The sequence below is a fragment of the Homarus americanus genome, unplaced genomic scaffold (genome assembly GCF_018991925.1).
Source record: "Homarus americanus isolate GMGI-L3 unplaced genomic scaffold, GMGI_Hamer_2.0 scaffold53225, whole genome shotgun sequence".
NCBI lineage: Eukaryota > Metazoa > Arthropoda > Malacostraca > Decapoda > Nephropidae > Homarus > Homarus americanus.
In genome coordinates, this window is record NW_024750875.1 from 1,175,081 (window position 1) to 1,200,639 (window position 25,559).

At 40.7% G+C, this 25,559-nt stretch overlaps 1 protein-coding gene across 1 annotated transcript in view; it reads right to left on the minus strand.

The window, feature by feature from the left end:
* LOC121854469 overlaps nt 1–25,559 on the minus strand; it is an 88,779-nt gene that overhangs the window by 50,727 nt on the left and 12,493 nt on the right. The window contains exons 8-38 of the mRNA XM_042349145.1: nt 25,008–25,160; nt 24,233–24,425; nt 23,048–23,193; nt 22,022–22,140; nt 21,766–21,900; nt 20,903–21,119; nt 20,019–20,152; nt 18,963–19,129; nt 17,943–18,164; nt 17,113–17,222; nt 16,762–16,917; nt 16,224–16,352; nt 15,374–15,561; nt 14,624–14,806; nt 14,227–14,512; nt 13,884–14,025; nt 12,881–13,054; nt 12,309–12,487; nt 11,998–12,141; nt 11,078–11,224; nt 10,129–10,222; nt 9,333–9,478; nt 8,530–8,715; nt 7,716–7,900; nt 4,823–4,912; nt 4,139–4,272; nt 3,635–3,833; nt 2,603–2,828; nt 1,856–2,066; nt 940–1,067; nt 77–235 (exon numbers count right to left, since the gene is read on the minus strand). Of these exons, the coding sequence (XP_042205079.1) occupies nt 77–235; nt 940–1,067; nt 1,856–2,066; nt 2,603–2,828; nt 3,635–3,833; nt 4,139–4,272; nt 4,823–4,912; nt 7,716–7,900; nt 8,530–8,715; nt 9,333–9,478; nt 10,129–10,222; nt 11,078–11,224; nt 11,998–12,141; nt 12,309–12,487; nt 12,881–13,054; nt 13,884–14,025; nt 14,227–14,512; nt 14,624–14,806; nt 15,374–15,561; nt 16,224–16,352; nt 16,762–16,917; nt 17,113–17,222; nt 17,943–18,164; nt 18,963–19,129; nt 20,019–20,152; nt 20,903–21,119; nt 21,766–21,900; nt 22,022–22,140; nt 23,048–23,193; nt 24,233–24,425; nt 25,008–25,160 (5,082 nt within the window). The remainder of the gene's footprint in view (nt 1–76; nt 236–939; nt 1,068–1,855; nt 2,067–2,602; nt 2,829–3,634; nt 3,834–4,138; nt 4,273–4,822; nt 4,913–7,715; nt 7,901–8,529; nt 8,716–9,332; nt 9,479–10,128; nt 10,223–11,077; nt 11,225–11,997; nt 12,142–12,308; nt 12,488–12,880; nt 13,055–13,883; nt 14,026–14,226; nt 14,513–14,623; nt 14,807–15,373; nt 15,562–16,223; nt 16,353–16,761; nt 16,918–17,112; nt 17,223–17,942; nt 18,165–18,962; nt 19,130–20,018; nt 20,153–20,902; nt 21,120–21,765; nt 21,901–22,021; nt 22,141–23,047; nt 23,194–24,232; nt 24,426–25,007; nt 25,161–25,559) is intronic.

The following is a 25,559-nucleotide window of genomic DNA, read 5'->3' on the forward strand; positions in this document are numbered from 1 at the left end:
TGAACATTTTAGTCATACCAGAAAGCTTTAAAATACAGTATTAGTTTTACCTAACACACAGGATCTTAATTCCCACCTTGATGACGGTGTCCTTGGAGTGGCCCAGAACAATAACAGCTTGGCGTATTTCTTCAAGAGTGGAATCTATCTGTATTCCTGCCTTGAAGTGTTGGGGCAAGGTAGCCACTTGTCCTTCTACCCGTATCTCCTGCTCTTCTGGCCACTGTACCATGATCTGTGAATATAAACAAATATGTGTATACTATATCATTAACCATATACAGTACTGTGCATTTATACAATTATGGTGTCACTGAAAACATATATTTCACTGTGTACTATAATAAATGTGGTGTGTGCTGAAGGATACCGGAGATTGAGAAAGAATTTTGCATTGTCAGAAAATCAAATAGTGAAAACAACAAATTATCAAAGTGAGCATTGTTATTTTACACGTTGAAACATGGTTCTTAGAGAATGTATAGAAACTCCTATGGGGACAGATCCTGCAACATAACTAACTTATATTTATACAGTTATGAATTTAAATGGCTAGAGAAGAAGACAAAAGAACAATATTCAATTGGAAGGAAAAATAATATGACAAGTAAATTCATTGATGATTTAGTATCTTTAACAAATGATGGTATATTGGATGAACACAAGCAACGTGCATATCCGGAGGGGAATGGGGATCACACAGGTATCTTTCACCAGTTGATTAGTTCTGTATTATTAACCCAAAATTACTGTTAGTCAAGAAGTTTTAAGTCAGTTCATTCACTCAACCATACAGTCAGTTATGCAATCAGTCAGCAAGTTAGTCAATCAACCAGTCAGTGAACGAGGCAATAAAACTCACACAATCAATTCAACCAACCAACCAAACAGTCAATTCAACCAGTCACTCAGGACTGGTTATAGACTGGGGTAACATACAGACAGTTTCTCCTCCTGTGCCTTGGGGTCATGGTACACGAGCAGGCTAGCCGTTATGATGTCCTCCTGCTGTAGTGACGTCACCACCAAGGCTGACCTCAGGTACTCCTGCCCACTGTACATTTCCCCTGTGAGATACCAAAGTATTTAATGACCTACCTGAGGAACTTTATTTACCTGAGGAACTTTAATTACCTGAGGAACTTTACTTACCCGAGGAACTTTAATTACTGTATCTACCCGAGGAGCTTTATCTACTTGAAGAACCTTAATTATCTGCCTGAGGAACTTTATTTATCTACCTAAGGAGCTTTAACTTTCTGAGGAACTTTAATTACCTACCTGAGGATCTTTAATCTACCTGAGGAGCTTTAATTATCTACCTGAGGAACTATTATACCTTAATTATCTACCTAATGAACCAAACCTTAATTTTCTCCTAACTACTGTAATTCGGTTATCAAGTTAACAATTTCAAAAGTAACTCTGCCTTAGGGGAACGAGAGCTTCTGCCCCTACTCCGACAACAGCTGCAGATATTGACTATGAGGCTACAGTCACTGAATGCCGCATAGATCTGCGGCTCAACTAACTCAACACAGATAGGATAGCTTCTTATGTATTAGGATATTTAATATTAAGGTAAATAAATGGTGGCGAAGGTGTGGCTATTGGGGGAGGCTGGAGGCCACGTTAAAAAAAAAAAAAAAAAAAGTAGTAGTAGTAGTAGTAGCAGTAGTAGTAGTAGTAGTAATAGTAGTAGTAGTCTTCGAAATACAGTCATTTTGGCTGTTATAGTTGTTTTTATTCCTAGTATTACTAATATATTACCTTGGCCATAACCATTTATTATTATCATTATTATTATCGTCATTTACATAATCTTGCAGCTAGTAACACCAACACAACATCTTACCATTAAAATGTAGTTTATAGTTGTGTCCCTCCCACTTGGTGGTGGCCTGCAGGTCAAGGGCCGCTGACCTCAACATCAGGTCAACAGCAGTAGACATCTCACGGTAGTCCTGGATGGTGGTGAGAATTTGACCAAAGACAGAGTACCTCAGTTCATCGTGGAAACTATCGTCTTTACCTTCTAGTGCTATCTCCAGGCGGTCGGTATCCCACTGTAAGATGAACGAGGTTAGTTGTTACAAGTGCTAGTAGTCAGACAAAGCTAGGTAGAGTACCTAGTTAATCCTAGCTGTGACGACTAGCTATTTGGCTATGATGATGTGGGATATATTGCATGTAAAAAATCATCAATAATATAAACATGGCCTTCTATCAGTTCCCACTACACATGGTCTTCTACCAGTTACTACTATTCGTGGCCCTCTATCAATACCTACTCCACATGGCCCTCTATCAATAACCACTCCACATGGCCCTCTATCAATAACCACTTCACATGGCCCTATATCAATACCCACTCCGCATGGCCCTCTTATCAATACCAACTTCACATGGCCCTCTTATCAATACCAACTCCACATGGCCTTCTATCAATACCAACTTCACATGGCCCTCTATCAATATCCACTACACATGGCCCTCTTATATCATTAACTCCCACTGCTGCACAAACACCAAAGACCAAATATGGAAGACAGGAAACATATACAGTACGTCTTTGCACAAACACCACCACCCATCACCTAACCTGTATATAGAAGTTGGTGTCAATAATGTTGGGTTTCTTCTCCAGCTTGACTCCCGTACTGGCGCTCACAAGGCCCTCGAAGGATGAGCTCACATCTAGTTTGCTCTCTATCATAAAGTGAGAGTCTGTGATCTGCTTCTGGGCCGAGAGCTGGAGGTCGACGAACTCCCCGTCGTGCCAGCGAGCTTTTAGAGTACTCTCTATGTGATCTGAGTTTCGTGAATATCTGTGACAGACAAACGTATAATTATGTCGCTGTAGACGTAAAACATCGGTAACTTTGGGTAAATTTATATAAAGAGGAATATTCATTAACATGAGACAAAACATAGGTAATATTAGTTAAAACATTATTACATATGCATATTTTTTTTAAAGATTTTATAAAACCAACAACTGTAACTTGATTTAAAATATTGGTAAGCAGGGGTATTTTAAACAAGCTTACACACAAACACAAAGCACTTCCCTGGATGGTAGTTCTTCCTACTGGGTTAAATTCTTTAAACACCACTCACTGATAAGGCCCAGATATTAAATGAAGGTGTATGATGATGTATCAACAGCATATATAAACACTAAATTTGATATCCAATACATAATTGATATACAGAATACATCTATGGCCATAAAAATACTTGATATAATTTGTTTAACTTACAGGCAGAACTTAAATTACCTATAGTAACTTTTCTCTTAATGCGTAAAGGGAGCACTGAAGTGATGTCAAATATGTTGTAGAAATAAGTATGTTTCGCTCTCACACACACACACACACACACACACACACACACACACACACATAACCTACCCTAACTAATGTACTCACAAACATAGAAATACCCCCAGATATTACAACCTACTTATAACCAAGAATATATACACTTCCATCCAGTCCAGTACAGAAAGGAACTAAACACCACACCAAAACTACCTAATCTAATACATACCTTATGGCCTGGTAAGTATAGCAGGGTGCAAAAGGAGCATCATCCATCGTTAAGTATAGAAACGATAAAGATGAATACTTACTTCACCTCCAGGTGGTTCTTCATCCAATGTGTGAACGGAGTAGTGATATCAATGAGACCGTAGAGCTGAGCGGTGTCACCCCTACGCAGCATTAGGGTCATGTTGGAGGTAATGCCTTGCTTGACCTGACTGGTGTCTGTCCAGCTCATGGCGCCCTCATTCTTGTGCTCCCATACCATGTCCCTCTCCACGTACTGCACTATAACACACACAACCAAGGTAATATATTTCAACAATGGAACTACAACTCTGACTAAATTATACAAAAGCATCAACAATAAAATTAATATAACAAAAATACAACACAAATACAATAAGAAAAAAACACCTAATAAATTAATAAAAACAAAAGAAAACAAATGAAACACAATAAAATACACAATTAAACCGATGTACTGTAGTGTATTACATAAACAAAGAAATACAATAAAAATGGTACAAAGATTATTACCAATAGCTATGTGTGTGTGTGTGTGTGTGTGTGTGTGTGTCCCAGGTACTTACAATGTTTATGGGTTTTCCAGTTAGCACGATACTCCTGGCCAAGGAAGAAGAGGAATCCGTCCATGGTGAAGGAGGTCTCCCTCTCGCTGGGCGTCTGGTACATCACTTTCACGTCCATCTTTTGACTGGGATCCCTGGAAGGTATCATCCCAGTAGTCACCCACCTGTTATCCTCCTAGTAGTCACCCACCTGTTATCATCCCAGTAGACACCCACCTGTTATCATCCCAGTAGACACCCACCTGTTATCATCCTAGTAGTCACCCACCTGTTATCATCCCAGTAGTCACCCACCTGTTATCATCCCAGTAGACACCCACCTGTTATCATCCCAGTAGACACCCACCTGTTATCCTCCTAGTAGTCACCCACCTGTTATCATCCCAGTAGTCACCCACCTGTTATCATCCCAGTAGACACCCACCTGTTATCATCCCAGTAGACACCCACCTGTTATCCTCCTAGTAGTCACCCACCTGTTATCATCCCAGTAGTCACCCACCTGTTATCATCCCAGTAGTCACCCACCTGTTATCATCCCAGTAGACACCCACCTGTTATCATCCCAGTAGACACCCACCTGTTATCACCCCAGTAGACACCCACCTGTTATCACCCCAGTAGACACCCACCTGTTATCATCCTAGTTGTCACCCACCTGTTATCATCCCAGTAGACACCCACCTGTTATCATCCCAGCGGAGGAGAGCTTTGAAGCCTCGCTGTCTCTGTTGCAGGATGTCCGCCGTCACGCTCATGTGAATGTCCCGGTACCTGTGTTAGTTATAAACAAGTGAGTCATGCATCACGAGTTCTTGAGCCATAAATTTACTTTTTTTTTTACTTTTTTTTACTTTTATCCTCTTCACCACTGATCGGCTCGTTAGCCGCTTGAATTAGTGAGTCAGAGATAAGTTGTATCTGTCAGTCATGAGTCAGTGAGTCACACATTACAGAAGTTACAAAAACTGTAAATTACAAAATTAAGTTTGTATTAAGTTCTTGGAGAGAACCTTCTCGTTAACTTGTATGAGGTTTAAATTTTAGTGGAGAAATTTTACAACAGATTCACTTATTTGTTTGACAGCACCAGTCTGATGGAAGGTCTCACTAAATAACTGTAGCAATAGTGGCTATGGCCGGTGTGTACAACGGCAGAGATGTTGCCAGTGTAAGCTGATGACTTAAACTTACACACTGGGACTTTCTTATTCATGGGAAACAATTGCAATCCCCAAACCCAATCAAGAAAGGCTTGGAACGAGGTAGCTGCTTCTCTCAAGAGAGGAAACTCAATGATCCTATGAGTGCAGTGAGCGTGTGGCCCAGAACATCAGACCTGTTATAGCTCACTCCCGTGTGGCTAGAATTACCGTTTGACATCTTCTCTGCAGCCGCAAAGAATTTCTTGAGCAAACATCAGTCGTCTTCTGGACAACATGGGAAGTGCTACCTAACATGAAGGGATTTCCCTTCCAAGATAATTTTAGTACAGTATATAAGTAAGCCATAACCAGAGCTCAGAACAGATGAGCTCACCCCATGCTCCAAAAACAGATACATGTCCTCAGTCCACAAATATACCAAACTTGTATTTACTTTATGGAGGTACACTGACCCCAAGAGTTATCTCCTGGTTCGCTGCCAATAATTTTAATATTTGTATTGAATTGAATTTTGCCAGAGACAACAGCTAGTTTATTGTGCACCGCATACTCATCCTGTGAGTGTTAGTACAAAAAGGATTACAGAGTAGAGGCCACAAAGGGTGTTTACCCGACCCAGTGATCATGACATTATGACATTCAGTGTTACAGAGTACAGTACAGTATATCCAGTGTACATTGTTTATTTACATAGAATTGTTATTAAGTACCAGTTGAGAAGTGTGATTATTGCTTTACTATACTGTATCAGTTATCTTTCCATCAGAGATAAAAAGTTGTGCCATTGCATACACAAAATGCTTGGATATGTTCCTAAAAGGTACCATATTTTCACAATCTAAGCCATAGCGTTGGAGTGTATCAATACTTCAGGATCTCCCATACTCGCCAGATATGAGCCCCTCCCTCGAGGGCAAAGAGTTAATGGACATAATTGAACTATATCTGTGTAAATGTAAACCATTAATAACAGTAGTGAATCCTACAATCCAAATTTACCTCGTTAATGACTTCCATGTACTCACACCTGTCTAGATGAAGCTCATTAGTGATAGAAATAAAACTTTCATGTCTAAGCAGGACTTAATAAGTGAAAGTAATGACCTTTATCTCATCAAGTGGAAGTCATCAGTGAGAGAAATGCTCTTTACCATTATAATTGTCATTCAGTAATAGTAAGGAGCCATTCTGTCCAAATCTAGCTCAAAGGGATTCTCAATCACTCTCATCCATTCATCCCAAAGAGACATGAGAGGTCATTAATGACAGATATGAATCTTAACTGTTAAAGGGGATTTATTCATCGCCATTTTATGACCTCTTTCCAGGCTTATGTGGATAAACAATGTCATATGTAAGTAATACTTAGAGATGGGTGTTGACCAAAGCAAAATACCCTCCTATCACTCACCACCACAAACCCAGTAACTAATGCACTACAAACCTGATGCCATCGCAAGAGGCAGTCCAGTGGCCTCTGGGTGACCCACCATAACAAGCTTCAGGAACACCCTTCCATGCACAACACGGCACTAATTTCACCACAGCACTATGTGCCTGATGATGAAGTAGGCTCTCAGGGCACAACTGAGTTCAGGCTCCTGCGTTATCAAGCAGAAGCACCAGGCAGTGCAACACTCACCTGGTATACTCTGTTCAGGCAAGACATTAGCCCAGAAAATGCAGCAGAGATCTGGGGAAGACACAGCCCTGGTGTCCCAGTTGCTGTTAGGTAATTCTGAAGCAGGCTGGATGTCCTTCCTATCACCAATCCACTTTCACAGACTGAGAACTGGGCATTATATGTAGGGCTTCCAAGGACCCTGTTAGCTGACAAGACTGGGTAACAACTCTCAGAGGTAATCCAAGATTTTCTGCCTACATGCAACAATGGTAATACTGTACAATACAGTGCAATATGTGCATTCAGGAGCCAGTGCATACCCAGTACTCACCAACAGTGTATAACAGAGACGTGACCGACTGCCCAAGCAGCTAACGATCCGATCAGTGGCGAAGAGGATAAAAGTAAAAAATAAATAAAAAATAAACCCCTACTTTTTGGTTCATTTGGAGCTCATTAAAGATTTTGATGCATTCTCACCTGTATAAATGGAGATCACTGGAGCAGAAAATAAACCCTACCTGTCCATATGCTGTTCATTAGAGATGATAATGAACCTTTCTGTACAACTGGATGCCATTAGGGATATTAATGAGTTTTACCAAGTTAGATCTCATCACTAACACCCAACTGGGACCCATTAGTGAGGAAAATAAACTAGATAATATCCAAATGAAGGTCAATAACAACATTAATCAATTACACCCATCAAAGTGAATCTTATTATTGGTAAGTAATGTATGACCTTATTCTATGAAGCTTATTATTAATTTTCACATTCTCTCACCTGTCCAAGTGGAGGTCATTAGTGATGGTGATGACAGAGCCAGTGTTAATCTCTGTACTGACTGTATAGAGTTGGTTAGGTAGGTGAAGCTCCAGGTTGATCATGTAACCCATGGCGTGAAGCTGGTCCTCCCCGTGTCTGTACGCTGCTCTCGCCTGATACTTACGTCCAGAATTTGTCAGGACCTGTGATGAGAAAATGTCAGTAACTAATTATAACAAAACTTTTAATACCCAAAGCAAAAATGAGAACTGTCAGTATCTAAGACGGTTAAGAAACTATGAGTATATAAAACAAAACAAGTACAGTACTTCCCAATAACGGACATCTTTTTTGCCGAAATACTGTACAGTATTTGGGAACACTGTCCGTTATTGACTAGACCCAGCATGGCAGTTGATAAAGTCCACAACATGGTGTGCCAAGCAACACACCGAGCTTACTATACATGTTTTTAACTATTAAAACACACTATTTCCTCAAGTGAGTAATGTCCTCTGAGGTTTTTACAGACTTCTATTAAGTCACCCCTTGCCCCCCTATAGCATAAGCTAGGCAGTTGCAGGTGTTCTAATCTCTTGGGCTAATGAGGTGCCATAGTGCAGGCACCATTCTGGTGGCCCTCATTTGGATGTTTTCCATCAACTGGCAGTTTCCCTAATCAAACTTGTGTAAATGTTATCTTGTTGACAAAAATTGTATTGTATACCGTATCTAAATAATTAGCTACTGCAATTTAACTTTTAATAATCTAATTTAAGTATTAAAGGAACATTTTACCATACAAATCCTACTGTCGTAGGGAGAAACTTACGTGGGTATCTAGACTCATCTGGCGGTCATTGGCATGAAACGTGGAGTTGATTCTTGTGAGGCCATAGGCGGGGAGCTTTACATCAAGGAGCAGGTTGTGGACGTTCTCTAGCCGTGAGGACAGGTCAGCATACACCCCGCTAACCTCCACCCGCCAGTTGGTCCCTGACATGGCTTCACCCTCAAACTGAGAAGAGTGTCACTTGTCTTAGTCAGAATTACCAGTGGAAGTACAGGTTTAGATGTGGTGCTGGTAACAGGAAGATGATGATGATGATGATGATGATGATGATGATGATGATGATGATAATAATAACTAAGTACAGTAGTAATAATAAGATGATACATGAAAGGTTTAGTAACTTATATGTAGTAATGGCATCAACAAAACAGATTCTGGGGTAACGATCTATTACATTATAACGTCACAAAAATATTGGGAATACAAGTGAACCTTTAAGTACTCTAGTTGTCATTTAGTATTACAGAGTCGAGTGCCACCAACCAACACTTGTATCCACCAACCAACACTTGCATCTATCAACCAACACTTGTATCCATCAACCAACACTTGTATCCATCAACCAACACTTGTATCCATCAATCAACACTTGTATCCATCAACAAACACTTGCATCTATCAACCAACACTTTTATCCATCAACCAACACTTGCATCCATCAATCAACACTTGCATCCATCAATCAACACTTGTATCCATCAATGAACACAGTGAGAAAGAAATAGTGTAACATCTTTGAAGGTAAGCTTGGTTTATACTCTGCAAAACATCGAGTTACTCACTTTGTAAATCTTGCTTCTCCTTTCTTTCACTTGGCCTCTGACCTCCCAGTGGATTCCATCTGGCACCTTCAGGAACCAGAAACCTTGTGTATCCAGAAACCCTGATAATTCATTCTTCATGTGGAGGCGAGACTCGACTTGCTTATCTGTAGAAGACGAAATGTTTGTGAGTCATGACACCACTGCTACCATGTATCACCAGTCTGTTCCCTTGATTAAATAATCGTACTGTTTATCTCTCTACACCTGCACTGTCTATAGGTACAGACTGTAGATTGTATACCAGCACGGTATATGTACAGTGAATATCTGCATTGTCTATACACCCTGTACATTATACAGGATGCTGAACTGCATACCTGCATTGGCTATATATGGGAAGGATGATGTCTGCCGTCAATTTCTCAGATCCACACAAAAATAATTTTAATATTAATAAATAAATATGAGTATCTACATTATGACTTTTAATCGTAATTATATATTAAATGATACGTATTCACGAGAATAAAGCATACACATTAATATGATCCTTCACCTAAACTGTTCACACCCGATTTTACCTCAGGAGTGTCAGGGGATGTAAGAGTATGGGATATTTCCCACAGTCTAAGTATATGCTGAACTGCATACCTGCATTGGCTATATATATATATATTGTAAACTTGTATGACTATTTTGCTAAATATCTATCTATCTATCTTACATATCTATCTATCTACTGCCAGCGTACAACAGGTCATGATAGTTTAGCTTAAGTTACATCAGGTAAAGTGTGAGAGAGCAGGTTGCTCACCTGTGGCGTACTGGACGAGGAACCCTGTGTTGAGGACGTGGTCGTCATGGAACCAATCTCCTCCAACCTTCAAGTCCAGGTTCCTGTGTCGGTGCTGTGGGCAAGAGGACGACAGCTTACTGACTGAACAAAACTCTCTCTCTCTCTCTCTCTCTCTCTCTCTCTCTCTCTCTCTCTCTCTCTCTCTCTCTCAGCACAGAGAGAGGGAGGGACGGAGGGAGAAAGAAAGAGTTTGTTTATTTACGTTCTGTATACATACTAAACGATATACCTGCATAGTTTATATACAGTATACTAAACTATGCACGTTTATTTTCTATGTACAGTCAACCAAAGATGCATCCACCCTCCCTCGCTATCATACTCACAATTTCACCTGGCCATAATTAGTGAACCAGGGCTATATGTAACGGCTGTATCACTGTCAGGATAAATATAAAAAATTCCTAAGGTAACATTTTTATTATAATGAACTATTCATCATTATTTAAGATCATGAAAAGTTTCCAAATGTTCGTATATTTGCTTAAATAATGAAGAAAAGTATATTAATGAATTGCCATCGCAACTACAACCACAGCTGACACAAGATTCTCACATCAGATTTCAAGAATATATGTTCCACATTTAGTCTTGAGTGTTTAATGGTGGAATTAATCCTTTACAATGTGAGAATTACTGTATATAATATAATTTGACGTAAGTTAGAAGGCAGATACTTTAATAAACTCAACTGACACAATAATGGCATGCAGTATCCCTTCACCAGCGCCCCACTGACCACCAAGTATTGCCAGGTAAAATTGTGAGTACTGGAGCCAGGGTGATGTGCTGTAATTGGAGCTAAGTTAATGTATCTTGTTACGTAGAATCACCGTAAGTAAATAATTGAGGTTAATTCTTAGATCTTGATTTAGCTTCGTCCCAACAACACACATTCGAGTAGTACCTTGACACTGACGGTAGAGTTCAAAGTGGTTCTCAGGTCACCCATATAGACAGTTAAGGCCTGATAGAGGTCTACTCGGTGTTGCAGGTTCTCGTAGTTCTCACCAAAGTTGACCTGTAGATCGTTCTCTACCGACCCGAAATGACGCTGTTAAGAAAGAAAGAAAGTTAACAAAACACAGCTGACTCACATAACACTTGTTTTGGTAGATATAATCCAGATATCCCTGAGACCTTCATAAGATAACGAAGATGTGTCTGAAAATTCCTTGGTAACTGTAATATATTTTGTGTGAGATTAAAAAATGCATTGGATTCGTATTTATACACTGGTTATATCTATGTGTACTGCTTAGTTATGGGCAATATTTGTGTTGATGTCATACAGAAGAAATGGTTTTATACTAAATATTCCAAACAATATTTATTCCAGGTTAACGATCCTCACAATTACATGACCTCAAGAATGTTTATACGTCTAGATATCAGAGTCACCAGTAGAGTCACCAGTAGAATCACCAGTCGTCACCAGTAAACAGTTGGAGGTAACTTTAACTCAGGAGAACTGGCCTCCACACTGTCTAACATTACCCCCAAACTTAAGCTTAAATTCTCAAAGCTCTACAGGATGATTGTTCCTTATAATTAATTTAAGATAAAACACAAATATTCAACAAAAATGACAGTAAAACCATACTAAGACACTTTCTTAACTAGGCACTCAATGAAACACCAGCTAGGAGATGAAACCCAGGCAGTGGATCTATAAGGAAAATATCGTCTGGTGTTTAGTGAAAGTAACACTAAGGCGGAATTTATTATTTGCTTTGTTTTATTTTGTTTTTGCTTCAATCTAAGTCAACCACTGAGATACATTCGCCCATATAAGCCCTTGAGAGACTGAACCTTGGCATCATTCACCTTATGGAGCCAAAGACCCTTGAAGTTGATGTTTTCGAACTGGGAGAAGTAAAACAGCCAAGTACGTTCAAACTTCATGTCGGAGTCAGAGGACAGATCTGCCTCCCGACACTCTATCCTGATGTACTCTTCTGATGCCCCGGCCTGGAAGAAAATGTTTAACACTCAGATAATGCACTTAGTACTTGGCGGATTGTGGAGTAAGACTTTTTTCAGTTCATATAAAGACAGAGTGGCCATCAACTGCTCACTCACACACACACACACACACACACACACACACACACACACACACACACACAACACAGTACCGAGGGAGTGTAGGAAATATTCAGCTTGGCTCCTCTCTCGTGGCCACTGTCCTTCAGCTCTCCCTTGATCGCCCCAGTAGAGTCGATCCATCTGTTGTTCCCCACCGGCACCTTATAATCCACCTGCATCTTCACTTCATAGTACCGACCCTCTGGCCTCTGCCGTACATCTATCACACCTGTGTAGACATATTATAGTGGTGTTGATATTTATGTTATTGTAAAGATACATAAAGAGGTTTTGTTAATGCTCAGTTTATGCAGGTGTTGAATTATTTAACATAACATTCACATGTGTATAGCTGTTGAAACACATGTTAATTTATCCACTAATGCAGGTGTTGAAATAGATATTAATGTTTAGTTTATACAGGTGCTAAAACTTGTGTTAATATTCTGCTAAGACAGGTACAGTACTGGAGGTATGAATCAACAGTAAACAAGTGAAACATCAGTTAAGCCATGATAATGATGTAAGAAAAGTACAGAGTACAAATATTTTTTACGCTTACTCTTACACCAAAAATCCAGAAGAAAACATTTTAATTAACCACTTTTTTCTAGCTCTTTACCTGACACTTTGACGATGTCTTGACCCAGGTAAGTCGCTGTGAAGATGGGAGTAAAAACGTCACTTCCCGACTTTCTGTAGGACGTAAGGCCAGTCGATAAGGTGGCAGTCTCTTGGTTGTCCAGCGACAGACTCAAGTCCAGTCGCTTGTCCAGATCCGTCCATACGTATCGACCTGACAGAGAGACAGACAGAAAGATAGAATGATTTACGTAGATGATATTCCATGGTGTAAGAATAGGCTCTTCATAATGGGATATGATATAAATAGCGTCCACTCACCCACACTGAGACCGACCACTGGCAGTATACACAATTACACATCTCGTGACTCTTCTGATTGGTCTAACTAGCAACAAGAGTTCACGATCACACGGCTGATATTTGTCACCACACACTCAAAACTCATTAGTCAGCCACAAAGACTAACAAAGAACTAGAATTACACAACGAGGCATGGAAAGGAAGACCAGAAAGGCTTTGGAATCAAGTCACATCACATTACAACCTAACATCAACGCGGCATGTTATGGACCAAAGCATCAGCAGAAATGACAATACGTGATGGAGAATCAAGGAGGAGAGAACAACTGCAGCAGAACAATCAGAGGACCCGGGAGGTGTACAAGTAGCAGTTGGTCTCATTGTCATTTACTCCTCTGAGGAAGACTGTAAGATCAAAACACATGGCAAGGGTGACGTTCACTACACCCGCTTGTGATCCCTACATTACCACACTCCCACCCGTATAGTATACACTTAACCTAACCTAACCAAACACCCGTTACATGGGTTTTAAACTATTTGATTACCCTATATATCAGCTTCAGAGTGTTTGAATACTTAATAAATTGGTTTAATATATTTTGAACAGCCTGTAATAACCTTTATAACTTCATTGCAATTATCTTCAGTCCCACCCAACTCAGATCGCCAGCACTCTCTCTCTCTCTCTCTCTCTCTCTCTCTCTCTCTCTCTCTCTCTCTCTCTCTCTCTCTCATACCTCGCGCTGACACGTTGGTAATAGGTGAGTGAAGATCCAGGAATATATTCTGCGACCTGAAGTTGATGTTGTACCGCACACTGTGTTCCCGAGATGTGGCTGTTCCAGGAGTGTTGACTGACACCAAGAACATACGATAATCCTGTAGGAACAAAACACAAAGTATTACAAATATCATACAGGCTAACTAACCCCTCACCTGCACCTAGTAACCACTTTGACTTTGTCAGTGAACAGAATATTTATCATTTAATACAAAAGTATATAACCCATTACGAATCAACTGCTTACACACCCACCCACCCACACACACCCACACAAGAAACAGGGTAAGTGTACTCACGGGCCTACGCTCCCATGTGTACCGTAACTGATAGGTGGTCAAGGTAGGGTCAGTCTTGTGTAAGGCTAATTGAAGCTGTGAGGGACCTGTTAGGGGGTAAAAAGGACTCCCTGAGACCCTGGAGGCATTAGGGTACTGTACGTTCCAGCAGAGTTTACTGCCTAGCTTATCGTGGTGTTCAGAGCAGCCGGTCAACTCCATGCGATCACTGATGACTCCTTCCATAACTTCCCGAGAACCTTCTGCTCCTGCCTCAGATGACCCATGTATCAGTACCACAGTCGACCTAGAGAGTTGTTGTCGTTGTTATTATTATTATTATTATTATTATTATTATTATTATTATTATTACTACAATATCCATTTTTTTAGTAACAACACAATGGCATTCCCTTACGTAATGTTGACAATATCAATCTTATCTCTGGGCATCTTCATGTCTAAACGGATGTTCTCTGATCCCCCGATCTCAAATCTTCCATCCAGGACGGTGGAGGAGTGGAGTGTGGCTACCAGCTGAGCCCCGGACTGTGCTGCGTGACCATCAACCAGCATTGACCCCAACACCTCCACGCCCACACTGTACCGACACAGATTTTGTCACTCACTTCAGAACACACAGTTAAAGGCAGAGAAACTTCACATTGTTTATACAGTAACTAACTCCGCTAAATATCTAGACTTAACAATACATAGGCTAACATTGATGAACTTTGGAGATTCTGTACATAAACTTATTTCATATTGTCGCTCACATAATTGATGATTTTATTAATAAACCTAAAATTTATTCTAACTTTGACACACTTGATGTTACTGAAGACATCTACACCCATTTACACTTTTTATACAGTCCAACACCTTCCTACACCCACCTACAGTACACATACCTATCTGAACCTAATGGTTGCCACCTATAGGCACCAATTTGTTTAACCATTGGCTAATCATTACCCAGGAACCCAATATGGCGACCAAATAACACCCTGGAAACCCAATTACTGCTGGGTAGACGGAGGCAGATAACATTATGAGACTTATCTATCGCGTCATATGTCCGGGGATCGAACCCAGCACCACATACTGTACTGTACATACACACATACCACCTACACTACAATCTACACACACACACACACACACACACCTAGGTTTAAGGCTGCCACTAATTCCACCATGTCCTGTGGCAAAGAAGTTGAAGACGTCAATTGAACCACTAGCATGCAGATCAAGAGCGACGCTAGCAGTCAAACTGAGGTTGAGCGGCATCCCAGCTGTAGTAGGGATGATGTAAGCTGACTCTGCCGCCAGCCAAGACTTGTGTAGGTTTATGGCCTGTGTGTGTGAAAACCAGGAATTAATTATCAGTAACGAATGAGAGTGATTCATTAAGAGTGAATAAGAGTGTATCATCAAGAGTGAATACGAACGAATCATCAGGAATGAATAAGAGTGAATAATCAAGAATGGTCATCATAATCGTCAAAAGTGTATCATTATAATTGAATAAGAGTGAATCATCAATAGAGAATCATCAGAAGTAAATATGAGTGAATCAACAAAAGTGAATGAAAATGATACATCAAGAGTGAATCATTATATTTGAATAAGTGTGAATCCTTATAATTGAACAAGAGTGAATCATCAAGATTGAACAAGAGCGAAGCAAAAAGAGTAAATAAAAGTTATTTTCGATTAATTTCTTTCTGCACAAGATAATGTAAAAGTGACAGAGATGCAGATAGGTGAGTATTAAGGGAGAGACAGATGGATGAGTATAAGGGAGAGACAGGTGAGTATAAAGGAGAGACGGATGAGTATAAGGGAGAGACAGGTGAGTATAAGGGGGAGACGGGTGAGTTTAAAGGAAAAATTAGCAGAATTCCCCCAAGACCTCCCTCACTAAGACCCTCCCCTCACTAAGACCCCCTCACTAAGACCCTCCTCTCACCAAGACCTCCCTCACTAAGACCCCCTCTCACTAAGACCCCCCTCACCTGGCCTTCGTTCAAGAGTCGTATCCTCTCAGCTGGGTCGAGTGTGTTGACTGCCTCCATGATCTTGTCCATGCCGTGTAAGTGACGGTAATAAATCTCGTTACCAAACGTCTTCATGTGTATTGACAACTGGAAACAGGACGGGGAAAAGGTGGGCTAGAATGTGAAGTTGTTATTGTCAGTGATGAAATTTCTAAGATGAATCCCGAGAGATGAGACACAATCATGAATAAACTTATTAGATTTATCCTATACCCAGAAAGAACTGATGATGATGATGATGATGATGATGATGATGATGATGATGATGATGATGGATTGATTATTATTGACGATGATAGTGATGATAACGATAACGATTCTATTGCTAGCCACAGTGATGATGATGATGATGAAGGTTGATTATGATGATGGTGACGATGACAATGAAGTATACACAGAAAGCCTTTATCCAGCAATGGACTGATAATGACTAATGATAAAGAAATACAAACACGTGTTCCCGGATATTAAGAAACAAAAGAGAGACGTGGATTACCTCAGCTTCCTTGTCGAGATAGTGACCTTGTTTCCCCGCCCTTGAGATAAGTTCCACTGCCTTGCGATTCTTGATGCTTGGTGGCGTTTCTCGATCCTGTGGGGCCCTAAAGATGCTGTCTGTGTAGCGGTCCCAGCCCTCCACCCGAGCTCCAAACTGTCCCAAAATAAATTCCGAAGTCATTGATGGATCCAGAATTTCAAGATACGAGAAGTAATAGTTTGAAGAGCTTGACGTATGGGCCATTTAAGTCAAATATTAATTAATAAATACACAGGGAGAAAGACGCTAGTGTGGCATCAGTTCCATTAACCCACGACACCAGGCTAGGTTAGGTTAGGTTTCACTCACCTCCAGTAGGTTGAGATTGTGGCCAAACAGATCAGCGGTAAAGTTGAAGGTCGCTGAACGGGGAATGTAAGAGTTCTGGGAAAAAATGATGTTTACGTCCGTCCCGCCACCTGCATCAATACACACACTTTATGTATGTATGTATGTATATATGTATGTAGCTAGCAAGTTAACTATCTATGCACTGCCTATGTATATATATATATCTATCTATTTACCTATCTTACTATCGATCTATCTCCCTAGTTACCTATCCATCTATTTATCAATCTATTTCCCTTAATATATCAACTTGACTCCATTCATACTAGGAGGAAATGGAGAAAGATAGGTAGAGATGCAAGACAAATATTGAAGGTGCCACAGTAAGGAGAATCACTTCATACTCCTAACCTAACCTAACCTAACCTAATCCTGCTTTCTTTTTAGTCATGTATGTTCAATTCAAATATTCCTAAAGCATTTCCTATTTGGTATTATCACTGTCATCATTATCAGCATAGTTATTATTTATTATCATTATTATTATCATCATCATTAACTTCAGCATCATCATTAACATGTACTCACCATTATCATTTACATGTACTCAACATCATTATTAACATGTACTCACCATCATCATTAACATGTACTCAACATCATTATTAACATGTACTCAACATCATTATTAACATGTACTCACCATCATCATTAACATGTACTCAACATCATTATTAATATGTACTCAACATCATTATTAACATGTACCCAAACATCATTATTAACATGTACCTTTACCGCATCATCATTAACATGTACTCACCATCATTACACATTGATGTACTCACCAACATTAAGCCTGTCACAGAACTCTGACCATTCAATGCTTCTGGAGAACTTCCTACATCCAACTGTGAACTTGGAGATAATATCATGGTTTGAGAGAAGTCCCTGTATCTCTGTCCTAGAAGGTAGGCCTGTCTCTTTCAGGTTTCCAGATGGGTCCACACGAACGACCCCCAGATAAACAAAGAGACACTCGACACTGTAAACAAAGAGACACTCTGACACTGCAAACAAAGAGACACTCTGACACTGTAAACAAAGAGACACTCGACACTGTAAACAAAGAGACACTACACACTGTAAACAAAGAGACAAACTTATCAGCTACATTGTTTTCATATATTTACAACCAAGGATACCAAGTTCTACAGGATATTCTTGTCCCCGAGAGCTGACGAGAGATAATTTCTACGTTTTTAGAATTATTTCAAGCATGATACTGTGCAACCACCGCGTCATTAGCTAACCCGGCGACATGACCGTGTTACTCAAGAAGCAACCCTCCAGCCAGTACACCTGTCACCTGACCAGACACACCCAGATTAGTGTGTAGGGAGTGGGCAGATACCAAACAGCGAGGTACTACTGCCTGGGAAGATATTGGAAGCATAATGTGTTGTCTAATGGTAGACCTTGCTGCCATATGGCATCACGAAAATTGTGACCAAGTCCCAGGTTGCTGATCTGACTTTCTGCTTCATTTACACACAATTGCAGGGACTCAATTGTTTCTCATACCATTGACAACACAACATACATATATTGTTTTACACCCTTGATTTTTTCTTTATGGTTCTTTATTATTATTGCTTGGGAACTTCGTGTTTTCTTCTTTCCTTGTGGTTATCAGCATATACCTAGATCACGCGCACCTACAGTGATTTACTTGCATATATATATATATATATATATATATATATATATATATATATATATATATATATATATATATATATATATATATGTATATATATATATATATATATACCTGTATTAGAGTTTTAGTCGATAAGCTAACTTACCTTGATTAACTTCCTCATAGATTAACATATGTTTAACGAGTTTGATGATCTGGAAGTCGGCACAGCGCATCAGCTCCAGATATGCAGCTATGCGGAGCTCGGAGTCCTGCGCTCTATCCATGAACATAGTTTGAAGCGGTTTTCTCGACACGTCACATGGGAATCGCCTGTGGACGAGTGTGGTGGTTGGTTAGGTGGAATATACCAAACAATTTAAACTGGGTGTCATTTAACCCTTTTCGTATGTACTGAGGGTGTATTTAAGGTGTTTTGAGGGTGTATTTAAGGTGTTTTGAGGGTGTATTTAAGGTGTATTGAGGGTGTATTTAAGGTGTTTTTAAGGTGTTTTGAGCAAGAGGTGGAAAGTAGTTGTAGTTGTGTCCTATTTGTGGGTTGTTATGACACAGGGGACACAACACAAAGCTTTTAATGATCCATTCTCTTATTAACCCGGATTTATAATAACTTTGCCTTCAAAACCTAAAATGCAAACAACCCACTTTCTTAATACTCTAATTAAAACAACTTACTCTCTTAACAACCCAATTTAAGCAAATCAGTAATGTAACAAAACAGTGCATTATTTGAACCCATTTTATTACAATCTATTACACTGATAACTCACTGTTCCAACCACCCATTGCACTAACAACTGTATATTATCATAACTATAACGGATACTATCATTACTGCTACTGTTAGTTCTACAGTATCGTCATTTATACTACAGATAGCAACGTCCGTATCTCTAATGACTGTCTTGGGTTCGAGTCCTGGCCAGGGATAGATGTGAGAAGCAAACATCACAGATTTCCTCCTGTACTAACACTGGACAATAAAGTTCACAACAAAGAACATACGAATGGCTAGTAATCTGAAAGGAGATTAAGTGATATGTAAAAAAGTCGCAGGTTCAGATATTCTGGAGTCATTACGTGCCCAGCAGTATTTGGCAACAGTGCCTAGCAGATATGACCGACCACCCAAGCGACTAAGAGACCGATCAATGGCGAAGAGGATAAATTAAAGTAAATTAAACGTGGAGGTTGGCCTCACCTGAAGGCTTGTATGGCTCCCAGCCGGATCTCATTTTCATTGATGGGGTCGAAGAGGCACCTGGCCAAGCTCTCGGGGATGTCTTGAGTCACCGCCAGGCCAGCGTTACCGATACCCTTCAGCGCCATCAGCACCTGCACCAAGTCTTGTGTTGTTATTCCACACAAATACTGCATTGGTTCTTTTGGTTGAAGTATGAATCGTATAAAAGTACACCTAAGTATCAGTAAAGTGTAGAGTAAATGGGTAGTATAAGTACACATAAGAACTGTACCACTTAAGTGTAAATACACCCAGGCAATCTTCTGAGCAGCCATAATTAAACACAAAGTAACTGATAAAAACTTCCTAATTATCTGTTTGTTGTATTAATATCCTGGACACTGTAGCATTCTATTGACCCCGTTACTCTAGGTCAATGATATAAAATCCACTTTAATATAGACTTTTAAATGTCCTCACAGACATACCCCTAAATGCCCTCACAGACATACCCCTAAATGCCCTCACAGACATACCCCTAAATGCCCTCACAGACATACCCCTAAATGCCCTCACAGACATACCCCTAAATGCCCTCACAGACATACCCCTAAATGCCCTCACAGACATACCCCTAAATGCCCTCACAGACATACCCCTAAATGCCCCTCAGACAGACATACCCCTAAATGCCCTCACAGACATACCCCTAAATGCCCTCACAGACATACCCCTAAATGCCCTCACAGACATACCCCTAAATGCCCTCACAGACATACCCCTAAATGCCCTCACAGACAGACCCCTAAATGCCCACACAGACATACCCCTAAATGCCCTCACAGACAGACCTTTAGATGCTCCCAGTCTTCACATGTTCACACCACCGTTAACACACTCACCTTGATCTTGTCTTCACTGGTGTTCTCCCTACAGCCAGAAGCCACAAATCCCTGGAGAGCAACCATCACTCGGTGCACCGGTGGAAGGTCCTTACAGCCGGGATGATCTTGGCAGTAGGAGTGTACCAGGGACCCCACCCCCAGGAAGGCGTCCGCTGGTATAGGTCCTTCAGCTTCCAGTAAAGGTGCCGCCTCTGTTATGGTGTCCAGATCTGGCCTGTGGAGGGAAAGATAAATGATATTATGTTAGGATGCAGCGGCCTAGTAGATACAATACTTTGCCTCCTGTCTAGAGAGTTGATGATTTGTGCCCGGAATACAGACAGTGAGGCTATAGTTGTGAGGGGAAGTGAAGGCAGTCAAGTAAAGTGATTCCTTACACTGTGTAGAGGCCTAGTGTGCCGTAGCTACACACCAGAAAAAAAAACAAAGTTATTTTATCACTAACTCTTGTTCTTTTAATACAACTCAAATGTATTTAGTACGATTTATGAAGTAGTTTTTATATATATTAATTCTCTAAATATGATAAGTTCCTGTTTGTTAATATTCTGTGAAGTTTAAAGAATTCTGATGACCGAAAGTGTTGCCTAAAAATATCGTTCTCTTTATTACTCAACTAATTCAGTATAAGAGAAGTTTACCACCACCTCAACCTTTCACCTACGAGTAACTGTCAGATACTTAGCTGAAATTCTTAACAGGAAGAGGTTATGAATCCTTAATATCTTGTTCACGTTAGGGCTCTGTCAGTTTGGAGTGCAGCTACGTTGACAATAGTGGTAGCGTTGGTAGACACACACACACACACACACACACACACACACACACACACACACACACACACACACACACACACACACCTGGGTATAAAGGAGAGAGAGGCAAGCCAGGTGTTGGTAATTATATCATTAACCTGGTGTTGTACCATCAGGTCCCTCATCACCCCTACACTGGCTCCCGTCCCCACCATAGGCAGGGCGTCGTCAAACATTGCTCTGAAATTGAAATATAATATTGAGAAAATTAGTACTATCATTTATATTAATTTAACACACACACCCAAAGTTACTACACCATCATCATCATCATTATCATTATTATTATTATTATTATTACCTCTCAGGTCCCCAGGTACGTTCCTCGGTGATGGCCCACAGCTGATTGAAGTCTAGGTGTCTTAGTGCCTGGACCAACTCTCTGAACAGTCTCGGGGCATTGTTGGCCACTCCTTCATTCTGTCCATATAAAAATTATTTCATTAATATACAATAAATACCAACAGCAGCGACCAAGAGCTGACCACTTGCTGTGTCACCATACTATACAACAGTTCCCTCTCATGGGTAATGGATTTCTAGTCAGTGAGGAAAGTTGGTCTTTGGGCTGACTGATGCGGACGACACGAAGGTAGTTGGGAAGGTAGCAAGTCAAGATGATGCCACCTGCATGAGCTGTTCAAATGGTCTCGAGACTAGCAAATGCTCTTTAACACGACTTAATGTAAGACTGCAAGTCGGCTACAACGACCTTATTCATAATTATTCTATTACTAACACTCTCATATGGAAACAGAGATTTGGGAATCATAAACCGTACCTTCGAATACACAGAGAGAGGAAAATACTCCCTCAACTTTATAAATCTACGTACGTCACAGTCTGGATTACTCTACTCTATACAAGCAGGAAAACCTTACCTACAGAGACTTAATACCCCTAGACAAGGTACACCACAGAGCGACTAAGATGATTCCTGAACTATGTCATCTCGATTATCCAAGTAGACTGGGGACCTTAAGACTAACAATCCATGGCATTTTTTTCACGATCTCACGCACCACCGACACGAGAGGACATAACTACAAGCTCGCCAAGTTATCATGCAGAACAAGCGTAAGGAAATACTTCTTCATGCAGAGGCTGGTAGATGTATGGAACAGTCTACTAAAACATAACTGGTCAAGGTACAATAAAGGAAATTTCTAAGCAAAAACTAAACAAATGTGATTCGGTCGAGAAATAAACAAGAGTAACACACACACACACACACACACTCGGCTATAAGACACTCACCCTCACACTATCAGCTATAACACACAGACACATACACACCCTATCACTGTCAGTTATATGACATACATACCCTCATGTTGTCAGCAATGTGGTCTAGAAGGGTGTCAGCTTGGGCCCTCCACACCTGGGCATCATCCATGTGGTCAGCAGTCAGCCCCTCGACGTGAATGTGGTTGTGGTGGTCATACTTGAGGTCAGTTCTCCCGTGGATGGCGCCTGTGTAAGTACAGCACACACCATCACTCAAACAGATACAGAAACTCATCAATACTATAGTGACTTGATCAATTATACAATGACTTGATCAATTATACAATGACTTGATCAATTATACAATGACTTGATCAATTATACAATGACTTGATCAATAATCGAGTTAAAGTATCTTGAGGTGCCTTTATATGAGTTCCCTGGCACGAGAGTTGTCATAGAATATATTAGGCTTTATTCTCGTCCTGTCAACGGCACCAATAGCAGCGTCATTAACTCGTGGTCGCTGGCTGGCGGTCTTCACTCAGACATAAGCTAGAGGCCAGTGAACTTTTTTCAGTGACTCAGGCAAGTGGTGTCGACGGTTGTAAAGAGCAGCAGCACTGTGTATTTATATATTAACGTGTACAAATTAGTTAGAAATTTATTATTATATATGTATTTTGTTCTTGCAGCATGTTTACTGATCTGGCTGGAGTAGACAGATAGTCAATAGAGATAATTATATTGTTTTTAGTGGATTATAGTACCATCTGTGACAGTAGTAATGAACATAATAAAAAAAGATGCCAGAATCAGACATTGAAGTGGGACGAGGAAGCACCGGTAGTTTAGGTTCAGCGGTAGCCTTCAGTATAAGGTGGCTCGCTCTGCTCAACAAAACATCAAACTGCGCCTTATCCAGTCTAAATAAATTCAAGTACAGTACGTCTCTGAATCTTCAATATATAATTCATTCAGAAGAGCCAGTGAAGCTTCCAGCTCTCCTCTCCTTTCAATTCACCTTGTCTTGAACTAACTAACTCCCGTCACTTATCAACAGTCACAAGCATTAGTCTTGACGAGCCATGATGAGAGTTTGCATGCTGCCACTAACACCCTGTAAACGCGCCTTTGAACACTAAGCTTCTGAAAAACTAGTTAGGTACAATGTGAGTTACTCGCTGGTAGCCCCGGAGTGTTACTAAATTTACCCGTTATTTGTAAGACAATTAACAAGAGACATACAGAGAAACACTTCACTGAAAATACACCGAACACTCACCCATCACAGCTCGTGAAAAGGATTGGGTGGAGAAGGTCAGGTTCTGGGTGACGGTGGTGACGAGGCCTCCGTGCTCTGAACTGAAGGGAGTAAAGCGGTGCTTCTCCAGACAGGAAGCTCCCAGCACCAGCCTCTCACCGATCTCCTGCACACAACTACTGCTGCTGTTCAACAAGGGGATGGTGTGAAGCCCCTGTAAGTGTTCATAAATTACTTCATCTGACAGCACGAGCTTGGTGTTAAATAATAATAATGGTAAAAGGAATAAAAACTACTCTCCCTAAAGTATCACAATGGAACCTGATACTCACCCCAACGAAGGCATAAGGAACCTGATACTCACCCCGACGAAGGCATAAGGAACCTGATACTCACCCCAATGAAGGCATAAGGAACCTGATACTCACCCCAACGAAGGCATAAGGAACCTAATACTCACCCCCAACGAAGGCATAAGGAACCTGATACTCACCCCAACCCTGATACTCACCCCGAAGGCATAAGGAACCTAATACTCACCCCAACGAAGGCATAAGGAACCTGATACTCACCCCAACGAAGGCATAAGGAACCTAATACTCACCCCAACGAAGGCATAAGGAACCTGATACTCACCCCAACGAAGGCATAAGGAACCTGATACTCACCCCAATGAAGGCATAAGGAACCTGATACTCACCCCAACGAAGGCATAAGGAACCTGATACTCACCCCAACGAAGGCATAAGGAACCTGATACTCACCCCAACGAAGGCATAAGGAACCTGATACTCACCCCAACGAAGGCATAAGGAACACCCTGGATGATGGAGGTGGTCGAGGAGCGGGAGGTACAGGTAGGGATGTTCCTGGTCTTCTGGATCAGCAGTCTGGTGCCAGCGTTACCTTGTACCTGGTAGTTCACCTCACACTCTCCCACCACGTCTGTCTGTTGAGAAGAATCCAAGTAGTTCGATTTAACTTCATTTGACAATCATCTCTCTCTCTCTCTCTCTCTCTCTCTCTCTCTCTCTATCTCTCTCTCTCTCTCTCTCATCAGAAGTTTCACCCCAAAATCATAATACAAATATTTTGAAAGGTACAGCGGGTGTATTGGTGGTATAGCTGTAGTCTCTCTCTCTACTGTGTCACAGGTTCGATGCCAGGTTACATGTGAGAAGGGTTTTGTTTAGTGTACTGAGTAACATAGTGTAACATAGAAAGAGAATATGGTGGGATATAGTATAAGGTCTATACTGTTGACCTCTAATGAACCTCTAATGACTAATGACCTGTAGTTAGTGACAAATTAATCGTGTGTGTTAGATTCTGTTGAAAGATAATGTTG